The sequence below is a fragment of the Gymnodraco acuticeps genome, unplaced genomic scaffold (genome assembly GCF_902827175.1).
Source record: "Gymnodraco acuticeps unplaced genomic scaffold, fGymAcu1.1, whole genome shotgun sequence".
NCBI classification, from domain to species: domain Eukaryota; kingdom Metazoa; phylum Chordata; class Actinopteri; order Perciformes; family Bathydraconidae; genus Gymnodraco; species Gymnodraco acuticeps.
The window spans coordinates 1,219,022-1,243,462 of record NW_022990027.1 but is presented as its reverse complement, the minus strand read 5'-3'; the positions used below and the strand labels follow the sequence as shown (position 1 = coordinate 1,243,462).

The following is a 24,441-nucleotide window of genomic DNA, read 5'->3' as shown; positions in this document are numbered from 1 at the left end:
TTATCTGAAATACTACACACATGGCAGACAGACACAAACATTAGATCGATAGATTGTGAACAATTACACCAAGCAATAACAGTACGGCCATATATAGAAATCCGAGATTCTTCCCGTAAGTTCAGGAACTCAGTCAAATCTGTTCTTTTCAATTGATAAATGCCCATTTTTTTCCATCTATTTTCAAGACTTTGGTTCCTTGTTTAAGAAATCCTTATTATTCAGGGTTTATAAAGCTGAATTACTGTGACGTTTAGTAACTAATTTTCATTTCAATTGCCAGTGATGAAACATTTCCAAAACACTCAATGCATTTCTCCTTAAGGCAAGAGATAATACTGCCCAGCTTTTACTTTTAACAAATGAGTATATTGTGCTGTCACTTCATTTGTTCATTGAATTCACTGATTGATAATTAGGTTTAATCCATTCAAGCCTTGAGTTGTGTGCATGCTTTAATGTAATGCATGTATCCTTGAGAGAAAGTAGAGGAGAGAGGAATGTTGAAAGATGCATAGAGGATATTTACTTTGATGTCTTCACAAACAAAGCACAAGCTCACCCTAAATGCGTAGATATTTCATGAAGAGTGATGTTACACAAACACTGCTAACAACACCGTGAACGCACGCTGACCATAATGGGCCTCACATTCACAGCCATCACTTCTTTGTACCTGATACATGTTTTGTTTTTATAGCAGCACCCTTATCTTCCATCTATCTCTTCCTCTCTCTTGGTTCCTCATCTCTCATCCCTTTCTCCTCTCCTCTCTCTGCTATGTTCCTTCTCCTCTTTTCATCTCTGTCTCTGTCCTCCAGCTGGCTAGGTGAGATAACTCCTCCACACCGAGATACTCTCAGCTCATTGGTCGGGTGATGGAACACAGGGCACCAATCAGACGCTGCATCATTAGTTGTGGAGATCATGAGCTGAGGCAGTGTGCTTATCTGTCCTTTCTGATCCTAATGCATCCTAAAACATCCCACAACTCTGCTGAAACACACCCCAGTCTGGTGTGGCTGCAGCTCGATTTAGTTAATTCCTCTTTAAGTGTGGAGTAATCAGATTTATTTCAGAGATAAGTTAACTATTACAAGGACTGACAAAGTAATAAGAAGATCTGCATATCTGAGTTAAAGTCATTCCGTTGGTTCAATAACGCTGATAAAAGAAACGCCATGGCAGCATTACATTTGTGTGAATGTGGTTGATAATTACATTTTATTCATTGCTTATACTTAATCTCATCTCTCATCTAACTGGGATGATAAAAGTAACTTGACCTGTGTGAGAACAGGAATGTGTGTTTTCTCTTCATGTTAACATTGAGTGCTGAGAAACCACAAGCCACTACTTTACCTAAGCTTTAGAGAGCACAATAGTAGCTGGCTAACATATGAACAGGACCACAAGTAAATCAACCAGGAGGTAAGAAGGATGAGGAGTCTGTTGGTAGAAGGATGAGAGTGAAATGTAACAAACACAAGTCTACAGACATGCTAACAGCTTTGTGGTGCTTTAGCTAAATGCTAATGTCAGCATACCATCCATAAACCGGAAGATGACTTAGCATTTTGGCTCTTCTCACAGTCAATGGTTTGTGAATAATGTTTTTTGGTTAGATAGCTAAAATAAGGTAAGATATTTTCCGCTCTTTTTTACAACTTAAAATATGTCAGTAAACACCTCACTGGTTAATGTCTTGATGTATCATAAAAAAAGGTGGTTGCTAACAAATGTCTAAAACGGAACTACTAAACGTTGTCATGGCAAACATTAGCGATGGTAATGTAAAGTCATGTGACCATGTTATAGTTTGTTCAAAGCCCAGTGTTAGCTATTTACTTCTGGTGATTGTATTTACGCTTTGACTTTTATAAAAGTGTTGTTAAATGTTATCCTGCTGAACAAAATATCTAAGAATCCTAAATGTTTGTTAGCCACATAGCATTATGCTCTGCTCAAACCAAGTGGAAAATGATGATTAGAATTGTTCAAGGCAGCCCTTGCAATGCTAACTTGATGGTTATCAGACAAAAATAACTGCAGCACTCTGGAAGCTCCCAACGACAATGCTAACATGTTAAAACATGCTTATGATATGATTTCTAAACTAAACAAAAGTGGTGTGCTGCCTAGTTGCTATGCCAAACTGTACAGTAAACACAGATCATACAGACTGCTTGCACAGCCCCGATGTAAACCCATTAACTCACTTCGATATGTTGAGGAATGCATTCCATCTTAACCCCCGTTACCTGAAAGTCACAGAAAACAAACACAACAAATCCCCACAAAATAGAACTGCATTGGATTATGCCTTATTTGCTTGTTTGCAATATTCTTTAAAGTAAATGCTTGACTGCTGAATTGACAATAATTTCTCCTTTTCCAATCAGTTGAATCATCTCCTGTTCTCTCTGAGTGTGATGCAAAACCACTGAGCTATCTGGCTTAAAGCTGTATGAGCAAGAGTGGAAAAGACTGTTTGGAAAAGCGTAAAGAGTTTTTTCTTTTATCACATCAGTGTCATTAGGATTCAAGCTGCTACAAGCTCTTATGCTGCAGAGCTGAGGGATAAGTGCACCCTGGTGGGCCATCATAGACTCTTCATCTCGGTGCATCAAAGATCTTAAAGTGTCCTGTGCTGCCATCCTGTGTTCACACCATATATGACGTCATTGGTTACTATGCATAAACAAATCATTCCTCTATTTTTTGAATATTGCTAAATAAATAGATAGATATTCAATTCAGTACAGCTATCCATACACTGAACCATCTTAAGTTGCATGTGGTTGCTTTCCTTCTGGCTCTTTCTATGAGTTCCTCTCTGATATCTGATATTTGACAAACAGGGCCGAGACAGACTTGATCCCAGGAAAGGTTTGCTGGTCTATTACCCTGTAAGTCAGCCAGACAACAGGCAGAGACGCCCTTACTGTTCTGACAGGTCATTTGGCTGCCAAGTCTGACCTTTGTCAGTTGGCCTCGCATCTCCAAGCTTCAAATAGGATAACATTTCAAACAGAAAGGTTAATATGAGGGCTCGGGCATATTTAGAGAAGGTCAAAGATCTTCCCCTCTCACACTGTCCCACAGTGTCCTAAAGCAGCAAACAACTCATTATGAACAAACATCTGAAAGGCTAAACCAGTACGTGTTTTGAAGAGCACTGACGTATAATTAGCTCCACAGGGCTATCACATAGGTTAGACTGGATTATGAGGCATTGTTTGTTGTATTCAGCAATTAATAGAGAGGGGAAGTGTAACAAGCATGTTACTAGGGTCTGCTCGCTGACAACATCTTTGTCAAATGAGCCTATTGGAATTTAATTATTATTTTCTCCAACAAATTGTATTTTTGAGAGCCTTAAATTGCTTAGAAATGTGGTTAATCATCACTAAAATATCCGCCATGTTGAATATTCATGTAAAATATTGGTCTTGTGCATGAGTGGGGAATAATGGCCGAACAGCTTCACAAATAGAGCAGTCCCTGACATGTATTGATCCTACTTGTATGGACATTTGGTAGGTATATGTCACATGTGGAGAGTCTTTAGAGGTATACCATAAACCCAACAGGAAGTCGGCCATTTTGACATTCATTCCAGGGTTTTTTTTGTTCAGCATTTGAGAGCTGTGCTTTAACAACCTCCTCCTCCTCCTTCCAGGAATTGTGATTGAATGACTCTTGTTAAATGAAGCAGTTCCACACATCAGCCAGTAGATGGTGGCACAGCCTCCTAATAAAGCCCCCATAGGTATGTACAGTATACGACCTCATTGTGATCCAGTAAAGCCATCCAGGAACATGATGTCACACATTATGCTCCCCAGATCTCAAGGCCTGGCTCATCGTATCATTTCATAAGGTTGAGGTCACGTTGACTCATCATGGCGATGCTATTCTGAGTTGAGACGTCTGCTCGGAGAGAGATGCCCTCTCTGTAACTGTAGCTCTGGCAGGATTAAGGACAGGCAGCTTTCATGATGTCAGCAAAGGGCCATGAGCTCTGAACGTCATGGCCTTGTTAGAGCCTGATGTAATCATGAGCTGTTTGATCTGTGTGTTTGGTCACAAAATAAAGCATGTGACAAGAAATGCTCAAATAATGCGTTCAGGTATGATAACAAGCGGTCTGCTGTAGGCCATAACCAGTTAAAAAAAATGTTGTATCATAAAATGGAATTTGGTGAGATGAGTTACTGACAGTGTATTCATATAATGAGTATGTATGGGGGAAATTAAGGATTACTTTTGTCATTGTTTACTGTTTGTTTATGAATTAATGAGTTTGTCTTTAAAATGTCTTAGAGTAGTGAAGAAAATTGAAAATAGCCATATTCATTTCCATAAAGGAGAAAACGGCTGTTTTCAAAATGAATGTTATTGATATGGTCTTGGACTACTAAAAATGGTCTCTCAAATCCAAAACTAGAGTGCTAAACCTCAAATGTATGATGTCATCATGTATAAAGTATCTGAAGACAATGAATTTGGAAAGATGTGAGAGCTCAATTTTTGTGATTATATGGGATATTTTTACATTTCAGAACTGAAACACTAAGCATATCGTGGTAAACACAAAAATAAGAGAATTTCTGTTCCCCTTTAAGGCTAAAGTGACGACTTAACATTTTTTGTTTTTTGACCAACACTGCAAAATGTAAATATATAGTTAACTATAAGGGCATTAATAAAACTAGAAATATTTACATTTGAGATGTTACTTTAATGTGACTTATATTGATTATTATCTAAATAGTTGCCGATTCATTTTCAGTCAATCAGCTCTAATTGTGTGGGGGATATAGTCAGGAATAATCTGCTGTTTGCCATTGCGTTTTATGGTCATTTTATTGCATCATTGTTTAGTATTTCACACTTATATTTTTATGTTGATTTTCTGTATTTGTATAAAAGTCCTTTTAAGGATGGTTGTTTTAAATTAGCTTGGTCTATAAATGCTGTGTGGCACTGGTCCACAATGTCTCCCTATAAATATAAACAATAAATATATAAATATGGCTTTTTACAGGGCCTTAGTTTGGCAGCGTGAACGAATTGGCATGGTCATATGTTCATAATTCTATTAATACTAATAACTCAATATATAATTAAGTTGTATACAAGAATTGTAAGAGCACATGGACCATTATGATTAACCAGAGTTGTATGGCAAATGTAATATATGATTCTGTGAAGTGTGTTGTGCTTTTTAAATGTTGTTTGGTCTGGATCTTTGTGTATTTAAACAAGGACTATCTATGGACAGGTCTTGCAAACTAGCTTCAGCTATAAATACTATGCGGCACCGGTTCATTTTATAGCATGACTTGCAATGTTATTAATACTCATCACGCTCAGCATGACATGAATAGTATAGAAGTATTCAGAGTACACACTGGTAGCCACAAATCATCTTTCCACCATCACAGTGTGTCCCTAACCTACTCAGGGAACTGTATCATAAAATCCATAATACACAATGTAATACATAAATAATGTATCATAATCTATCCCAGATAAGCATCCACAGCTGTTCCCTATCAGTCCTCTCGTCTTTTCCCAAGAGGACATGGTGACGAGGAGGAAGGCTGACCAAGCTCTCAGTCACTCTCTCTCCACCATTTCTCCCTCTCTCCCTCCCTCCCTCTTAAACCCACACCCTTGATGCAGGCAGGCGTGCACACACCGGCAGATTGAGTCAGCTTCCGCATCGCTCTCCCTTCTCTCCATCTCTGCTGCCTCTATCCTTCCACTGGTGGATTTCTAGCCCACTTCTGACAAACACCGGTAAGAACGAATCATCCCTGCTTCAGTGTGTTTCTCAATGTGTCTGTGTCGCTGTGTCTTTTTCTGCTTCTGTTTTAGAGACAAACAAAGGACCGGGGTGTGGCTGGATGAGCAGGGGCTGTTGGAAGTGATGTGAAAACAGGGATGTTGGAGGATGACGAGGGAACAATGGAGATAATGCTTGAATCGTTAGGTTTACTGATTGAATTGAAGAACAGTGAGATTAGGACTGTTACGGCTGTTGGTAAGATTAAGAAACAATGTGTTGCTAGAGGGTAATCCAGAAAAGATTGTTTCAAGAGATCATTCAAATCATGGCCTTGTTTCCAGTATGTCTTTTTCTATGTCCAAGGGATTGTATTAGGCCTCCTCTTCTGAATACAGACTAGTGATTTTACAGTAGCTAGGTTTGCAAATGGCTGCAGGCTGATGTGTCACATTTCAGCAGCAGATTCTGAGCAGACTGTGGAAAATAGATTAGTCAGACCTGCGGCTAGGTCAGGAATATGACTGCAGTGGAGGATCGCCTGAATCCACCACACTGCAGGGGTGGATGCAGAGGCAGAGTGAGAGAGGAAGAGAGGATGTGGAGGAAAGAGAACAAAGACATCTGGCTCTGAGAGGAGGAAAACAAAGACAAAGAAAGGAGCAGACAGCTAGGTAAAACAAAAAAGGACCCATGTTCGCCAAAAAGGTATTGTGGAATATCAAGAGAGAGCATGTGCTAGACTGCCCCCGCTCACTGGCAGCCATGTCTGCACAGAAAGGTGTGGCTACGACACGTGCTGCTCAGTCAGTTACAGAACATTATCTTCAACATCAGACAAAGGCATTTCGATTTTAGACAGCTATTGTGATGACTTGTTATTGCTCTTACATTACAGAATAGATCTAATACAATGTGCTGCTGCATTGTCAGTGTGATGACTGACAGGAAAGGGGGAAATCTGTGTGCTCAGGTGTTTTTCTTTCTATCTCCTCTTTCACAGCCAATATGTCTGACAAGCCTGATATGACGGAGATTGCCCGTTTCGACAAGGCAAAGCTGAAGAAGACAGAAACACAAGAGAAAAACCCTCTGCCCACCAAAGAGAGTGAGTGCCCCTTGTGTGTGTTCTGGGCAGAAGCCTTGTTCCCCCTGCAACACTTTTCCTGGCAGTAGCTACTCATCACTTTCACTGCCGTCAGAAGACTATACGCTTAGCAAGCAGAGCGGAAGGAAAACAATTTGCTGCAACATCAGCACATCATTCATATACAGATAATGAACACGCAGCACTCTCCCTGTTACATATTCACTAAACACAAGCCTGCTGACCTAAACTATCTTCTTTTCCCCTCCTCCAGCCATCGAGCAAGAGAGGAAAGGCGATGCCACACCTTGACTTCGAGCACATGAAGAAATGATGCTGAGATGCCACAGCAAAAAGCACTTTTTTTTTATCATCACAGTATTTCAATCTCTTGCTTTGTCTTCAGAAAAGGTTGCTTTTGAGCATCGCGGGGTGCCGTAAAGTGTTTAAGGCATCCCCTCATTGGGGGTTCTCTTACCACATGGGTGGAAAAACGTTAGCTTGGGTGCCTGTCTTGCACTGTTAGCCTATAGCTAACATGTCTCCAATATTGCCAAACTGGGGAGTGGTGTAGTGATGTAGCACAGAGAGAGGCAGGCATCCATGCTAGTGGGAGGGAGAGGGGGGGGTGTCTAAAGATGGGAGCAATCGGAGTCGAATCATGTGGGATGTTTTCTTATTCAACTTTTTACTTTTATTTATGAAATAAATATGAAGACGTGAAACCAGTCAGTCCTGTGCCTTTTGCTGTCTCCTTTATGTCTGTGTAACACACACACCCATGGGTGCTCAGACATGGAATAAATACACTAATAAAAATGAGTTATCTAGATTACGGATTGGTCAGTACTGTATATTTAAGTATACAATTATGATTCACACCTTTCATGTGAGTATATACGGAGCCATATTAGAGTAATGATATTTTACAACTACATTACTTTGAGTTCTTTGTACAAAAAGGGGCAAAACATATTGTACTGTTAATAATTTAAGAATAAGTGTTGGCTATATACTAATAAGAAGAAGAATCCTAATAACCTCCTAGGCTAAACACACACTGGTATAACAGAACACTGAATAAACACAATAAATCAACTGCAAAACTCTAATATGAATGAATAAATTATTTAAACAGAACTCCTTATATCCTCTCTTTTTAACTGGCAACAATAAGGCAACCAGCCTGGGGACATTTCAAGCTATTTAACACTATAAATTGATTAATGGACCAAAAAAACCCTACAAACATTCTGATAATCAGCTAACTAAAAGCTTAATAATTCTGCCTTCTCAAATGTGTTTTTTGTGTGTTGCCTTACCCTTCTATGACAATATATGTAAAAGGTTTTAGACTTTTGAATGTGCCAAGAAAACTATTTGAAGACCTCACACACTCTGGGGCTATTTAAAAAAAATATTTGACCAAATGATGAATGTGCAAATGATGAATGAATAAAAACACATTTAGATTAAATATATACGAAAGATGACATGAGTTCCATCCCTACTTGTTATCATTCAGTGTTGTACAGCAAGATCATAAAGACACTCCAAAAGCAGTGCTGCTGGATGGTGTAGCTAGCAGTATAGATGATGCATTCCTCTGATAGGCTGGATTATGGTTGATTAAAAAGAGAGGAAGGAGGGATTGGTGACAACAATATTGTCATGGAGACGGACACCATAAACAAACGCAGCAGTGTAAAAATACCACATGGACGTTTGGAAAGGGCTATTTAAGATAATATATCAATCATTACATCTGAATAGGAATTACACTGCAGAACGAAAGATATTTCATTCAGTCAACAGACTATTGGATTTACTTCACCAATCAACAGTTTACACCATCTCGAACTGTGCAATATTAACAATACCCAATCTCAGTAAAACCTGTGCCATTATTAAACTGTGCAATAACATTTAGGATTATTACTGTACAATGTATATTTGTTATCAACAATCTGGTGTGCATTATTTACATGATTTATACACCCCTGTATATATTTGTATACACATTTTTGTTGAAATATATTGTAGTAGAACAGGCACATTGTTTCTTAATTTAATATGTAAATGTAAATAGGTGGATTTCATTTTATGTAATCTTCTATTTGCACATTTTTACTCCATATAAATCTTTTAATTATCTTTTATCTTGTTATATTACTGACACATATCGAATTTCCCCATGTGATAAATAAAGCATTCTGATTTCAAAACAAATTATGTTTCTCACTTTAAGGGATTTTTACTAAACCTTTTTGCAGTTATTGATATGTTGTTAATGCCGCCTAGTTTAGATGTAGTATACATTTGTATTTTGTTTCCCATGACACCCTCCTGCTACAATGTTAATCTACAGCCCGATCTGTGCCCTGACTGAAGTCTCTGGCTGGCGTCAGCAGTCCTGCCACCCTCCCTCGGCCTGTGAAGCCCGTCACCTCCTGAGCCTTTATTGCTCCATTTCTCTCACCTTGCACTGCCGTAAATCTCCCGTCAACACTCTGTTGAAGGCCTAATGTGTCTGAAATGTCTGTTAGAACAATTTAATTAGTGCGCATTTTTACTTGATGTTATTCCAAGCATGGCGTAATTAAAAAAGGTCCTGACCCTTCCGTCTCCCTCTTGAGCTGGAATACACAAAGATGCGTTGAAATACATTCCGAAATGAATAGGGAGCTTTTAAGGTGCTATTATTCTAATGGTATTGTTTTGCTTGTAATATATAATTAATAGTAAAACACCGTTGAATAAATTGTATTAATATAGTTACCAAATTGTACATTTGACAGCTGCCAAAAAGTCGGATTATTAATGTAGCCTATTAATAGTACATTAATTAAATATATGTATTTTAATGACACTTAATCCGCGTGATTTGTCCTTGAAAGTTTCGGTGTTTAAGAGACATCTCGCACCCACGCTGCAACACGCCCATCTGGATAGATTGCTATTGTTTGCAGGTTATTAACCCATTCAAAACCCTAAATGAGCCTTCGGTTAGGGACAAATTGTGAAGCATCACAGATTGATTTTGTATCGCTCGGTATTATTTCCCAACAAGGTGATGAGGGGCTCGAGGTTTCAGTTTTATTGCAGTATGAATGTGGGCCATATCTAATTAGTAGGGATTATCCTCACCTACACCTCCTCGCTATTGTGCGGAGGAGCTCGCTCAGCCCTCTGCATATTGCCCGATGCGCAGAGTGTATTGTTGTTTTAGGTGATTTTGAGTGGTTTAGAGGGGATTTGAGAAGTATAAGCGATTCAATGTAAAAACTGTAATGTTAATCAATAACTCGTCTCGCATTAAATCACGGTATGAGTATGAAATGACAGAAACTGGTATGATGACTTTTGACTAAATCAAGGATGATCAGCTAAATGAAATCTAATACTGGACTGGACTGGATAATCCCAGATTTGATTAATGAATGATCAACTTCATCGATCTTTAAATTTAAAACTACAAATCAGCAACAACAAAAAAGATGTCCCAAGCAAAACATTTACAATTTTATGGTTAGGAGGACATTAAAGCTGTTATTTGTTTATACTCTTGTAAATTCCAGACTGTTTTCACACCGAGTTGTTTTCCAGGAAAACATCTATTATCCTATTATCAGGACGATGCCAATGTCGCCGATGTGTGAGGGAGTATTTACATGACTATATACCATCAGCTCCTGAAAGACTTTATGACTTTGTAGTCGCAGTCTTTCTCCCTGGGGAACTGGTGCCATTTCCCAAACGTTTCCAAGTACACATTTAAGCCTCAGGACGGCATGTTGTCCTGTTTTTCCTTAACGTATAACTGGAGACATATTTAATGTCTTACTGTCTAACAAAGTTGATTATGAAATATGGCAGGCCTCAGTGCAACAGTCAGCCTCTATTAAAAAACAAAACAATAAATCCTTGAATTCCAATGGTTTATGTCTCAAGATAGTTTTACAGTGATCTTACATATGTTTCGACTATTCGTCTTCTCGCAACATTTCAATATCCCCCACTTGATTTATATTATTGTAAACATATAATCAATTAACTATGTTATTGATATTTGGTTCAATGTGTCCAATCATACTGGATATGCGTCCACTGAGCCTGGGAACGACAGGTGAATGAATAGGGGAGAGAGCGGGGGGGTGGGGGCTGATTTATTTGAAGGGCACTTATGCACCGAAGGCTCCTATTTGTCAAAAGGAATGGGCAATCAATGTCGTCGTGGACGCATTTTCACAGTCGACCGTTACCTGCAGGAAAAATCTGTCAAGGGGCCGGACCATATAAATATCATCAGCATGGCTTGAGCTAAATCATCAATTGCCTCGCCTCTCTCTCGGCAATAACATCTGGGATTAACACAAACAAAGTTCTCCGTTTAGAATACAGCTGTTATGGGACCTTTTTATTTCCTAGCCATGGTTCTATCCATGTGCTCTCATGCTCATCTTGCATTGGCTTGGTATGTGACCTACTTTTGGATTAATACGTTTATAACATACTTCAGTGTATATGTGTTTACTGGTGGTAAAGTGGCAAGGGACTAACATGGCTTTCTTGTTTTCTTTCTATAGGACGGTGAATAATTTCCTCATGACTGGACCTAAGGTAAATACATGTTGATCCAACTTTCTGTGCACGTTTTTGCGTTAAAACACTCCCGAAAATGCAAATATGTTAGCCGATTTTTTTTTTTAATTAAAAACCTATTCTGAATGATTGAATGCAACAATGACTAACTTTACATTTTATTTTTCTCTCCCTAGGCTTTTCTGACATATGCCGATAGTGTGCAAGTTGGCGCACAGAGTGGAATACACGAGTGCAAACACCAGTTCGCGTGGGAGCGCTGGAACTGCCCAGAAAACACGCTCCAATTATCCACACACAACGGCCTCCGCAGTGGTAAGACATGTAGGTCCATATTCATATCCTTGCATGACTTGCATAAGTGGAGTGGTGGAGTTGTGGCGAGTTCAACTCCAACAATTGTTCTTTTGCACAAAGTGAATTATTCAACACGAGGGGCTGATGTGGTCTGACCTCCATTGAGAAGAGACACAAACCCAAAGTATAAATTAATTACTGGGACCACAGCGATGAAACACCATACATGCACAACAGTATTGCACCCTTACGCACAACAATATGCCTTTACGCATGGTTTACGCACAGTAGTAAACTGCAGCCATTGCTCATTTATCGTTCCCAATTGGAATAAAAACTAATCGACTCTATTTCACTTGTTATAGCAACAAGACAAACGTCTTTCGTCCATGGCATCAGCGCTGCCGGAGTGATGTACACGCTCACCAAGAACTGCAGTATGGGAGACTTTGACAACTGCGGCTGTGATGACTCCAGAATTGGACAAACAGGTAAATATCTATTTTATGCATAATCTATTTAGGTTACCATTAGATTAATTATGTAATATTTGTTTTATCATTATGATAACTGAATAACAATGTGTGTATTTGATTCACCAGGTGGTAGAGGGTGGATTTGGGGAGGCTGCAGTGATAACGTGGCGTTTGGAGAGAAGATCTCAAAACAGTTCGTGGACGCGCTGGAAGGTGGGCAGGACTCACGCGCAGCAATCAACCTGCATAACAACGAGGCAGGCCGACTGGTAAGATATGATTTTTCTTTACTCACTAGATTTTATTATCACTTGTTATGGACAGTGGAATAAGTGTTCTGGCTTTTAACCTGAGTAAAAGTAGCAATTCTACATTGAAAAAGCCCTCTGGCACAAGTGAATGAAAAAGTACCTTTTGTGCGTAATAGGCATTCCAGATTCATATATGTGGAACTCATTTTAATAACTTCATATACTGCAACCGAAAAACATATCGTTTATTATGACCTGTATTCGTTAATAATCTCTATCTGTGAATTAAATAGTAACTCAATTCGTTATATAAATGTAGTGGAGTTAAGTATAAAGTAGCATTTGTTGTAGTAAAGTAGATTAGTAAAGTAGTGCAAGTAAGTACTTACTAGTAAATATACTTTATTATACAATACCACTATTTATTGACTAAATTCCATTATGTGCAATAAACTGAGGCCAGGGGAGGAAACTTGATGTTTTTTGGGGACATTTACGCGTGGGATGCAATCCAAGAAGGAGAAAGTAGTGCATGTGTTGTGAATAAATAACCAACTAACACGGTCCCTCTCTTTGCAGGCAATCAAAGCTACCATGAGGAGAGCCTGTAAGTGCCACGGGGTGTCCGGGAGCTGCAGCATCCAAACCTGCTGGATGCAGCTGGCCGACTTCAGAGAGGTGGGGAACTACCTGAAGATGAAGTACGAACACGCAAAGAAGCTGGAGATGGACAAGAAGCCGACAAGGTCTGGGAACAGCGCGGACAACCGAGCAGCCATTGCACTAGCTTTTAGGAGCATCGCTCGCACTGAGCTCGTCTACCTGGAGGATTCCCCGGATTACTGCGTCAAGAACCGGAGCCTGGGATTCCAGGGCCTCGAGGGGCGGGAATGTCTGAAGGGAAACAAGAACATGTCTCTGTGGGAGAGAAAGAGCTGCCGCAGGCTGTGCTATGAATGCGGCCTCAAAGTGGTGGAGAAGCGCATTGAGGTCGTCAGCAGCTGCAACTGCAAATTCCACTGGTGCTGCACGGTCAAGTGTGACAAATGTACGCAAGTTGTTACGAAATATTACTGCGCGCGTAAACAAGGTGGCAGGAAGCCACATAATAAAGCCAAGCGCAGGAACCGTGCGCAACGCCACTGACTACTATTTGTTGCATTGGATCTCTATTTCTATTGTGGACATTAACAAACATTATTCAGTATTACAAGAATGTAACTTTAATTTTCAACTTGACATATCAACTGACACCTTTTAATGCACTTGTTCTTTTGATTTGATTCTGACAAAACTCTCCATTCATGCTCACTCGTTTGTGTTGGGTTTCAGGGATAACTGGTTTATTGCGTCTGTAAATTGTCTTGTATTTTATATGTATTCTTAATTGAAATTATAATAAATATTTTTCTACAATACGCATGTCTCAATCCGATTTGTCACTGGCAGTCTTTTGTATATTGGTGCCCTGGTGTCAAACAGCCTTGGGCAAGAAAATAAACTGTCTCCTAATGCCATCCTTTGAAGTGCGCATATAGGCGTTTCCTTAACTCGTCATCCAATCAGCTTCCTCTGACCTGGGGGACAAAGAACAAGAGTTCCATTTGTTATTCATTCATTTAAGAGAGAAAGTGGCAGCACACAGGGCCAACATAACGAGGTTTCTACTTTGAGGGCTGAAAGGTGCAGGAGAAAATGGTGCACTTATTATTTTGGCTCCTGACTCTTTTATACAAAATGTGTCCGGGACATGCTTGGTAAGAAATGTTTTTCTACTTTGCCTGAATCGTTTCAATTTGTGAAGAACTAGATGGCTTTATTGATCTAATTGTTTATCCTCTATCTTGTTCTCAGGGTGGCGAGTAACTTTCTTATGACGGGACCCAAGGTAAAAAGATAACACTAAGTTTAGGATAACATTTCAAAAATGTGAATCAGGCTGAATATAATTGATGTTGCCTCTTCTGCAGACATATCTCACCTATTCAAGAAGCGTGCAGGAGGGCGCAATGAGTGGGATTGAGGAGTGCAGACACCAGTTTGCGTGGGACAGATGGAACTGCCCCGAAAGCGCAACTCAGTTTAAAGGACTGAGACGAGGTAGGTCGAGATTGTAAATGCAATTCCTGTAAAATACAAGTTGTGTGTGACTCTAAACGAAAAAAACGTACAGGCGTATGTGTGAAGAGTTACACAATTATTGAAGAAATATGTAGGGGCCCATAAATAAATACGAATGTTGGTCTTATAGTTAAACAAGTTGCATTGGTTTTAATTATGCCTTATCATGCATAAGCCCAATCGATTGTTTTAATATAAAAAGTTATAGTGACCAAGTATTGTTTGTATCATTATTGATTACGCAATTCTCACGTTATCCTATTTCCAGCCACCAGAGAGACCTCTTTCGTCCATGCCATCAGCGCAGCGGGGGTCATGTACACTCTGACCAGGAACTGTAGTCTGGGAGACCTCGAAAACTGCGGCTGTGATGTCTCCAAGAACGGTAAAATTGGTAAGGTTTGCACCAAAATATAATCATTGTTTTATTATAACATGCACACAAAATGAATTATATATAATTGTTATGTTGTGTGCAGGTGGTAGTGGCTGGCTGTGGGGTGGCTGTAGTGATAACGTGGATTTCGGAGAGAGGATTTCCAAACAGTACGTGGACGCGCAGGAGACAGGTCAGGACTCCAGGGCTGCAGTCAACCTGCACAACAACGCGGCTGGGCGCCTGGTGAGTGCTTTTCCCACAACAAACATGTATCTGAAATTAAATCATTATGAGTGGTTTGTAACTTTCCCATGTTTCCAACAGGCAGTGAAGGCAACGATGAGGCGCATCTGTAGATGTCACGGCATGTCTGAGAGCTGCAGTGTCCAAACCTGCTGGACGCAGCTATCAGATCTCAGAGACATCGGCAACTACCTGAAGTTGAAGCACAGCCAAGCGCAGAAACTGGACATCAACAAGAAGCGCATGCGTGCTGGAAACAGCGCAGACAACCGAGGAGCCATCGTGGACGCGTTCGGCAGCGTGGCCCAGACTGAGCTCATCTACCTGGAGGACTCCCCGGACTACTGCAGGAGGAACACCAGCGTGGGCCTGTACGGCACCGAGGGCCGGGAGTGCCTGCAGCACGGGGAGGGGCTGACCCAGTGGGAGAGGCGCAGCTGCCGCAGGTTGTGTCATGAATGCGGCCTGAAGGTGGAGGAGAGGCGCACGGAGGTAGTAAGCAGCTGCAACTGCAAATTCCAATGGTGCTGCACGGTGAACTGCGAGGACTGTTCTCAGGTGATAGTCAAACACGTGTGCGCCAGGAGGGAAGCGGCTGATGGGCACGGCTACAGACGGAGGTACCGTGGACCCAAGTGAAACAAAATGGCGTCGTGGTAAACTCTGTTAAAAAAAATGGCCCATGAGCATGTTAAATGTCTCTTTGCACTTTTTTGTATCCTTGTATAAAAACGTACATGTCTATATTTATAAATATTTTCTTAAAATAAAATAAAAAAGTTTAAAATACCTCTGAATGTGGTTTCATTTCGGTCAATACACATTAGAATGTTTCACCTAATACATCCCAGGGTCATTGGATTTTAAGTGAGGGCACACAAGTGTCTATTAGAATAAGAATGCGGCGAATACACTCAGCCCAGGATTACATGGATAACATGGTGCAGCTCGCACCTATAGCCAATACGTTGATCCACTGCCACTTTGATGTCAACGTGTATTGATTTCACTCAAAGAGCAGCAATGCTTTGTAAGATAAATTAGAGGAAGCATTTCCACCACTATAAATTACTTTTAGGGTTGATAATCCGGGACACTACACTACAGCCTGTAGTCTTTTGTAACATCCCACAGGCAATGCAAATGAATCACAATGCATCAAAGGGAGGACAGTGTAACTGCAAATGTGACCCAACTTTACTGTTTAAGCTAATTGGGTTCCAGATATTGCACTGAATCAATCCCACATTGAAAACAATAAACCATTTATAATCCTTTAATTTGCAAGTAATTAGTTCTAAGAGAAGCCTGGTCTCCGCCCCCTGACCTATCTGTGTCTGAAGAGCCATTCATCCACCTCCTCCTCTCCTCTACCCCCTGCATCTCCAAAAATCTTCCTCCCAGCTGGACATGTCATAAATCTGCCACTGTGTCAGCTCAGTGAGTGATGGCATGGATATTACCTGCATGGGGGGGGGGGGGGGGGGGCATGCCTGGGGGACAAGAGAGGGGGACGAGGCTGTTTCAGGCAGTTAGTGAGGAGATAAGTGAGAAGTTACAGGATTAGCATTGCATTATACAGTTGATCAACTGGTGTCAGTTAGGGTTAGGCTGAGACGATATGAATATTTCATTTTAAGATTATCCTGAAAAAAGGTAGTGTGACTCCCGTTGTTATCCTGATAATATGCTTTAAATGTCACTCAAACATACCGGAAACTACATTTTGTTGAGAATTAAATATTATTTACTGAAGTTAGGACACACCTTTTAATCAAACGAAAAACAAATCTCGTATAGCACAATCATAAATCATAAGGTCCCACTGGTTAAACGATTAACACCATTTTTTTAAAGCAACATTATATAAGTCAAGATAACTCCAGTATTTCTTTTATAAATCGGACTCAAATTTGAAAACAAATCGCGACAGATCTGATATTTGAAATTCAATACTAATGACTTATTGGGTTTATATTGCAAATCCTGATCCAATCCTATGTTGCCAAATCCCTTATATTGATCTCTCCACTCTCATTGGAGTCAGAAAGTGCACAGTTTGTGAAAAGTAGACGAATAAGCCCGTAGGCACTGATAAAATAACGTAGCATAATTGCAAATATACCTTTTTAGGGCAAAAAGTAATTGAAGCATATGGACAGAAACAACCAGAGGGAAAGTAACACTCCCTCCCATCCTTCCCATTTGCCTGTTTTGCTACTGGGGATGTCCTGTATTTCCCATGATGCCCTGCTGTGCATTAATGAAGGTTTCGCCCCACTGGAGGCCCTCACCGACCCGCCTCTCCTCTCTGCTCTCCGTCGAGGACATTATTGCTTCCATGTTGTTCCCATACGATTGTGGTTGCTCGATAGTGATTTACAAACTACTGGTAAACTCCCTTAACGGTGTCCTTTACCGGCTCAGTGACTCATCCTACAATATGAATATGAAAAGAGGGAGCAGCATAAGATAAGAAGTACTTTATTGATCCCAAATTAGGAAACGTTTCATTGCAGCAGCATAACAACAAACAAGACATTGCACATAATTAGAAATGAGATAAACAATTGTAAAATAGAAACATCTCAAAATAGAAATAAACCGGCATTCGAGAGTTTAGGAAATAGATAATATAAAATAGACTGAAGTTAAAAAAAATCTATAAACCATCTGACAAAATAACAACACTACTGAAGGGCCAATCTTCAGTTAACCCAATATAAAGCAGGATATTATTTACATTACGTGTGCAGTGATCTTATTCTATCTTTTATGTATATATTTGTCTTACTTTGCACTATTGTGTCTACTGTACTATTTCATGTATTTGAGTTTCTATGTTAAGTATGTTGCATTGTAGGAAGAGTCTAAAATCTAAGGTTTTCCTTGATAACACTTTGCTATTGTGCACATGACAAATACATCTGAAGGTTTTGCCCGCTTGCTTTATAGTTATACCCCGTTACATGCCTCCTCCACAGTGGCATGTCTTTCATTGGGGGGGGGGGGGGGGGGGGGACAGAGGAGGAAAACAGGGGAGGTGATCTCCCGCAGGGACCCCCCAGGAGGACTCATGTATTCACCCAGACAAGCCTGGGGGTCTGAGCGTGATTGATCATCCCCTCTCTCTGCTGCCCTCCTCTCTCACCTGGGTGTGAGATACCATGAGGCCTGTGGCTGGGATACAACAGGACTCAGCTGATATCTCTTCGCAGCAACTTGAATCAGCGCCTTTAAAGGAAGCTAGAAGAACATGTGAACAGAAACTACAACACAGGCTGTTTAGATCTCACCATATCTCAAAATGTTTACAGAATCTGCATCTCACAATTATGTCCATGTGAAAAATCTGACACATTAGTTAGCAGAAACTAAAATGATAAGCTGCAAACTTGTGGTGGCGTACTTAGGTGTGTGAAAGGAAACCAGCAGGCTCTAAGTTTAGAGTGAGACACGCTGCAGTGTGTGCATAGCGATACGTTTGAGTGCTTTCAAACCACGGAGAGCTACTTTTACACGAGAAGACAGAAAGTCTAAAGACATAACAAAACAATTTACTGGAAGAGAGGTCATTTTCGAATTTCCTTTTATAGGTAGGTGGAGTTTGTTCAAGACTTTAAATGAAACCAGTCTGTGAAGCCGCTGCAACACATGAAGCTCTGGTTGTGATTAAAGTGTTTATTTGTAAGTGGATGTGATTAATAAAAGGGACGAGGATGAGCTGTAACAACGTGCCCTCTAAAGTGGACGTGATGGGATGGAACCAGCAGAGTCTCGCTGACTACATGAGGAAGGTGAGTATCAACGAGCAGCAATACAAGTGTTTTCATATGTTCAATAACAGTAGGAAGTGCAGTTTCTTGTATGTGATATGGGAAGGAATGTATCATGGAAGCTAGGTAAACACTATAAAACAATGCAAGTGGCTTGAGTAATGTATAAAATAGTTCAATGTTTACAGTTATATTTTTTTCATTATTCCTATATATTTATATGCTATAACACTAAACTTTACATCTATTCAAAGACTGTGTTCCATTTTAAAAAACGTGTTATTTCTTATCAGCTCAAGTTATCTGGCTGTGACAAATTAGTGATGAGGAACAGCATGACTGGAGCACATTTCCTGGTCAGTACATCTCTGGAGGCCTTTGCACTTGTTTTATTATTCTGAAATACTAATTATTTTACACATCCTATATCATACAGCAAATGGCATCGTGTGAGCTCCAAGTGTTCCCCAGCCTGTATGTCCCGTGAGTCAGACTTCAAAATATAACTTGATGGCCACCAAGCAGTTTCATATGGAATAAAAAATGGTTTTGTGTCTTCATAGAATAATAACTAAGATCCAGAGTGACATCAACAAGGGGGAACAGAAGAGGGCTTTTGGTCAAATGTAAGAAAACAGATTTGAGTTTATAACTTTTGCTGAATGTGAAACTGAAAAACAATTCATAACTTTCATATTTATTTATTTATTGCGCAGATCAAAGGCACAAAAGTACCCAAAGCAAGGTAAATAACACATGGATTCACCTATTCCACAGATATCATAAAGGTAGACCAATGCTTGATGCTATACTTTTTTTCCTTATCTTCAGTCTTACCTGCACAACAGGAAGAAGTTTGGGACTCCGATTTGTTTGTGAGTAACAAGCTATGAGATCATTCAACCCAGTCTCACGGCATTTCGTGTTCACCAACACGATTTTTAATCTATTGATTCGTGTTCACCAACACGATTTGCCCCTTTTTTTCGTGTTGCACAGCACGATTTTAAAAGCAATGTATTTCTACTGCCTGCAGCACGTCTTTTTCTCCGGTCGGGTCGTGGGAGACCGGAAGCTGTGTGGTTCATAAAAACATGTTCTTACTCAATATCAAGCCACAATTATTGCTTTTATTTTAAATCGTATCATTTCAGATTTTTGTTGCCGTCTGTGAGGAAAATAAATGGGGCTCAGAGCCTCAGAATACGGAAATCTGTATTTTTAAATATTTTTTTCCTTCTAATTCGTTATTCTTTTCAAAATAACACACTGTTATTTACTCACCAATAACACACAATTATCCTTGCTTTTATTTATTGGTTTAATTCCATAATCTCGGGCTTTTTTGGCGTCCGTCAGGAACTGAATTTCAAAATAAAAATAACCGGAAACAGAGGTAGGCATTTCGAGCAATTACCCAAGATCCTCAGCTATGGTTTTAAGCTCGCTTATTGGATGTTTTAGCCGCAATGCATGCTGGGATTTGGTGTTTATATGATATGAAATCCGGAAAACATTTTAAAATAATACTTAATTCCGAGCACTCTTGCTTTTCTCTTTGAAAGTCATCACATAACGGAATTGTAATACGCGGTTCGGCTTCATTACATATTACAGATCTGCCATAGTTCTTTATTTATAGAGCCCTGATGAGAAGACCTTTGGAAAAATTGAGAAAATGCCGCCGAAACTGAATACTTGACGTGGATCATAAATATATTCAACAATTAAACAACATCTTCAATTTCTCTTCCCACAATACGTCTCCTTGCAGTATCAACACTAATTCGGCTGACTTTTACATTTGATCTAATTCACAGATAGGTTATATTTACACCATAACGGTGCACAGCTGATATAAAAGGACTGTAGTTTTTAAAGATATTACTGATTTTCTTTGAATGTAAGAATGTAAATACTGAGTCTGAAATAGTATAGCAATATGCTGTAAAATTATATGAAAGCATGCATAAAACTACACATCTTCAGATGTTGTACGAAAACATAAGTGTCCTAATGTGACGTAATGTAGGCCTATAAGGGACATTTCGAGCATCATTGCGATTGTCAACATTTCTGAGTTTAGGATGGCCAAAGACACTACACTACCCATAATCCCCAGCTATTGTTTAGGACTACAGTCCCCGTAAGGTTACGCAGAGCGTCAAACAGCTGTGTGAAATGGAACGAAACCACGCCAGACTATCCAAAACTGGAATCGAACGCCCCCCCAGAACTACACATGCTGGCTATTGTGTTTCGCAAAATGTTCTATGGGACGTCTCTACTGAACGTTTTCGTTTTTCCCACAATTAGAAGTTGTCAGTATTAAACACATTGGTGTTATCAAATGTAAAACATATAATTAATAAATGGGTGAAAATCGCTTGTGTCCATAATGCGCAGCATTAATACCCACATGACAGCTCATTGTTACTTTGTAATTCTACTCCACTACAATTCAGAGGTTAACCTGGTATTTTTACTCCACTGCATTTATTTGAGTTACTTTGCAGATTCTGATTAATTATGTGAAATATAAACAACCCTTAAATCAGACTTTAGTTACACCCGAGTAAAATTCAGGTAAGGTGATTGTCAAGTGCCAACAATCAGGAGAGATATTTGATAGTTGGCGCTTGAGAAGACTAAACATGTATCTGCAATTGACATGAATGGAAACGAGTAATAAAGTATATTCATTACTCGTTATTCTCTACTAATAGTTAATTAAAGACTGTATAAGGGCTATTTTGCACATCCCTTTCAAGATTTTCAAAGGTTTATTGACATATCATATACACAACTACGGTGTAGTTATGCAATGAATGAAACACTTGGGTCACAGGTTCCTCAACAGCGCATTACAAGACATCTATCAATATGTGTGTACCTCCACCATTAAACTGTCATATTCTGCACATTTCTTATTCTATCTACATACATAAGTGTATAATTCATGTGTATAATATCAGTTAAAATAAGTGCTTCAACATAGTTAACATTGCAGGAAAGCAATATATTAGACGTTAAGTACTTTGTCAGGCTTAATATTTATCTGTAGATAGATACCCCCAAAGTTTTTTTCTTATTTAAAAGAAGACCTTAATCTGTTATTTAATGTTTAAATAAAAGTTAATTCGTTTTTCTGTTTTGCACCTGCTCCTATTAATATCTTTGTACATTCTGCACTAAACTGTTTTATTGTAGAGATCACTTAGAGTATCTTCTTGATATTTTATATTCTATATTTATACTTTCCCCCTATGAAAGTATGTACTCTTAATATTTTTTTAATCAAATAAAACACAATAATTCAATAACGTGCTTTAACCACAAGGTACACACAGCCATAATAACTTTGTATTATTAGTGTAGGACACTTATGTTTTCGTACAACATCTGAAGATGTGTAGTTTTATGCATGCTTTCATATAATTTTACAGCATATTGCTATACTATTTCAGACTCAGTATTTACATTCTTACATTCAAAGAAAATCAGTAATATCTTTAAAAACTACAGTCCTTTTATATCAGCTGTGCACCGTTATGGTGTAAATATAACCTATCTGTGAATTAGATCAAATGTAAAAGTCAGCCGAATTAGTGTTGATACTGCAAGGAGACGTATTGTGGGAAGAGAAATTGAAGATGTTGTTTAATTGTTGAATATATTTATGATCCACGTCAAGTATTCAGTTTCGGCGGCATTTTCTCAATTTTTCCAAAGGTCTTCTCATCAGGGCTCTATAAATAAAGAACTATGGCAGATCTGTAATATGTAATGAAGCCGAACCGCGTATTACAATTCCGTTATGTGATGACTTTCAAAGAGAAAAGCAAGAGCGCTCGGAATTAAGTATTATTTTAAAATGTTTTCCGGATTTCATATCATATAAACACCAAATCCCAGCATGCATTGCGGCTAAAACATCCAATAAGCGAGCTTAAAACCATAGCTGAGGATCTTGGGTAATTGCTCGAAATGCCTACCTCTGTTTCCGGTTATTTTTATTTTGAAATTCAGTTCCTGACGGACGCCAAAAAAGCCCGAGATTATGGAATTAAACCAATAAATAAAAGCAAGGATAATTGTGTGTTATTGGTGAGTAAATAACAGTGTGTTATTTTGAAAAGAATAGAAGGAAAACATTTTTTTAAAAATACAGATTTCAGTATCCTGAGGCTCTGAGCCCCATTTATTTTCCTCACAGACGGCAACAAAAGTCCGAAATTATACGATTTCAAATAAAAGCAGTGGCTTGATATTGAGAAAGAACATGTTTTTATGAACCACACAGCTTCCGGTCTTCCTCGACCCGACCAGAGAAAAAGACGTGCTGCAGGCAGTATAAATACATTGCTTTTAAAATCGTGCTGTGCAACACGAAAAAAAGGGGCAAATCGTAACGAATCAATAGATTAAAAATCGTGTTGGTGAAAACGAAATGCCGTGAGACTGGGTTGGATCATTAGTTTATAAGTTAAGCCACTTTAAATGATAAAAACGTCAGGGTCTTCATTGTGTCCTTCTCTCCTCTAACCCTTGTTAAGTGACACATTTACCAACAGCTACTGTAACAAGTTAAAGTACACAGAACAGTGTTCAGTGATCTGAAGTGCACATGTGCTCACTACATGTCTGGGCCGGGGTCAGGACTATGACAGTGATCCTGACAATGGAGGCGGTGTCCAGGAGGAGGACGGCTACATCTGTGCTCTGAGTGAGCCTCAAGACGCAGACGACACGTACGAGGAGAGCTACGAGGCGGCGCCCTCTGCAGACACACTGAAGCCCCCCCCACCTCCCAGAGTGCAGCACAGTCATAACACAGGTAACAGAAAGCATCCTGACAAGCACTGTACACAAAGAAAGGCATCAGACGTGAAAACATATCGAGCTAGCTTTGAGATGTTCTGCTTTTAAAGTCAAATTGGTTTCAAATTGTATTTACTTTAAGTAAAAATGTGTGATTAGTGAGTGGTTGAATGTGACAAAGTTAATTCTCAAGTATTGCTCTTACTGTATAGGTAGAATGTTTAGGTATCCTTTAGTTGAGTATTTCCATTATATTGTACACACTGTATACATCTCAGTCAAAATGTGTACTTGTTTTACTCCACTACGTTCATTTAAAACTTTACAGATTGTGATTACATCGACAGATGAAAAAAAAAAAGAATATATTAAACTACCCAGCAGTATATACGCAATTAAAATAAACGCACTAATGCAGAAATATAATACAATAGTAAAGGTTATTTTTTAAATGGGACAGTTTAATGTTTTGGTACCTTGATATATGAAAACGTTTTACTCGAGTATGATTTTGCACTTTGAACACTATTGCTAAAAATAAAGAGTATTTCTTCCATGACTGCATGCGAGCAGATGCTGTTCCAGAGCCGATCC

General features: G+C 39.3%; 3 protein-coding genes across 4 annotated transcripts; all 3 read left to right on the top strand.

The window, feature by feature from the left end:
- Nucleotides 1–5,597: 5,597 nt before the first annotated feature.
- On the top strand, nucleotides 5,598–8,374 carry tmsb2 (thymosin beta 2). The gene is made up of 3 exons (XM_034214903.1): nucleotides 5,598–5,808; nucleotides 6,798–6,902; nucleotides 7,156–8,374. Exons 2-3 carry the CDS (start codon nucleotides 6,803–6,805, stop codon nucleotides 7,191–7,193), a joined length of 138 nt encoding a protein of 45 aa, XP_034070794.1. The 5' UTR covers nucleotides 5,598–5,808; nucleotides 6,798–6,802; the 3' UTR covers nucleotides 7,194–8,374.
- A 2,745-nt stretch (nucleotides 8,375–11,119) lies between these two features.
- Nucleotides 11,120–13,925, top strand: LOC117545223 (protein Wnt-8a-like). 2 transcript variants are annotated; one of them, XM_034214938.1, is made up of 6 exons: nucleotides 11,120–11,355; nucleotides 11,468–11,501; nucleotides 11,660–11,798; nucleotides 12,146–12,271; nucleotides 12,383–12,525; nucleotides 13,087–13,925. In XM_034214938.1, exons 1-6 carry the CDS (start codon nucleotides 11,288–11,290, stop codon nucleotides 13,651–13,653), a joined length of 1,077 nt encoding a protein of 358 aa, XP_034070829.1. In that variant the 5' UTR covers nucleotides 11,120–11,287; the 3' UTR covers nucleotides 13,654–13,925. The 2 variants fall into 2 exon arrangements, with proteins under 2 accessions (XP_034070829.1, XP_034070827.1); XM_034214936.1 differs by having other exon boundaries at nucleotides 11,660–11,807.
- Nucleotides 13,926–14,115: 190 nt separating this feature from the next.
- LOC117545203 (protein Wnt-8a-like) lies at nucleotides 14,116–16,039 on the top strand. The gene is made up of 6 exons (XM_034214904.1): nucleotides 14,116–14,264; nucleotides 14,362–14,395; nucleotides 14,478–14,607; nucleotides 14,897–15,022; nucleotides 15,108–15,250; nucleotides 15,332–16,039. The coding sequence occupies exons 1-6, from the start codon at nucleotides 14,203–14,205 to the stop codon at nucleotides 15,887–15,889; spliced, it is 1,053 nt and encodes a 350-aa protein (XP_034070795.1). The 5' UTR covers nucleotides 14,116–14,202; the 3' UTR covers nucleotides 15,890–16,039.
- Nucleotides 16,040–24,441: the final 8,402 nt, after the last annotated feature.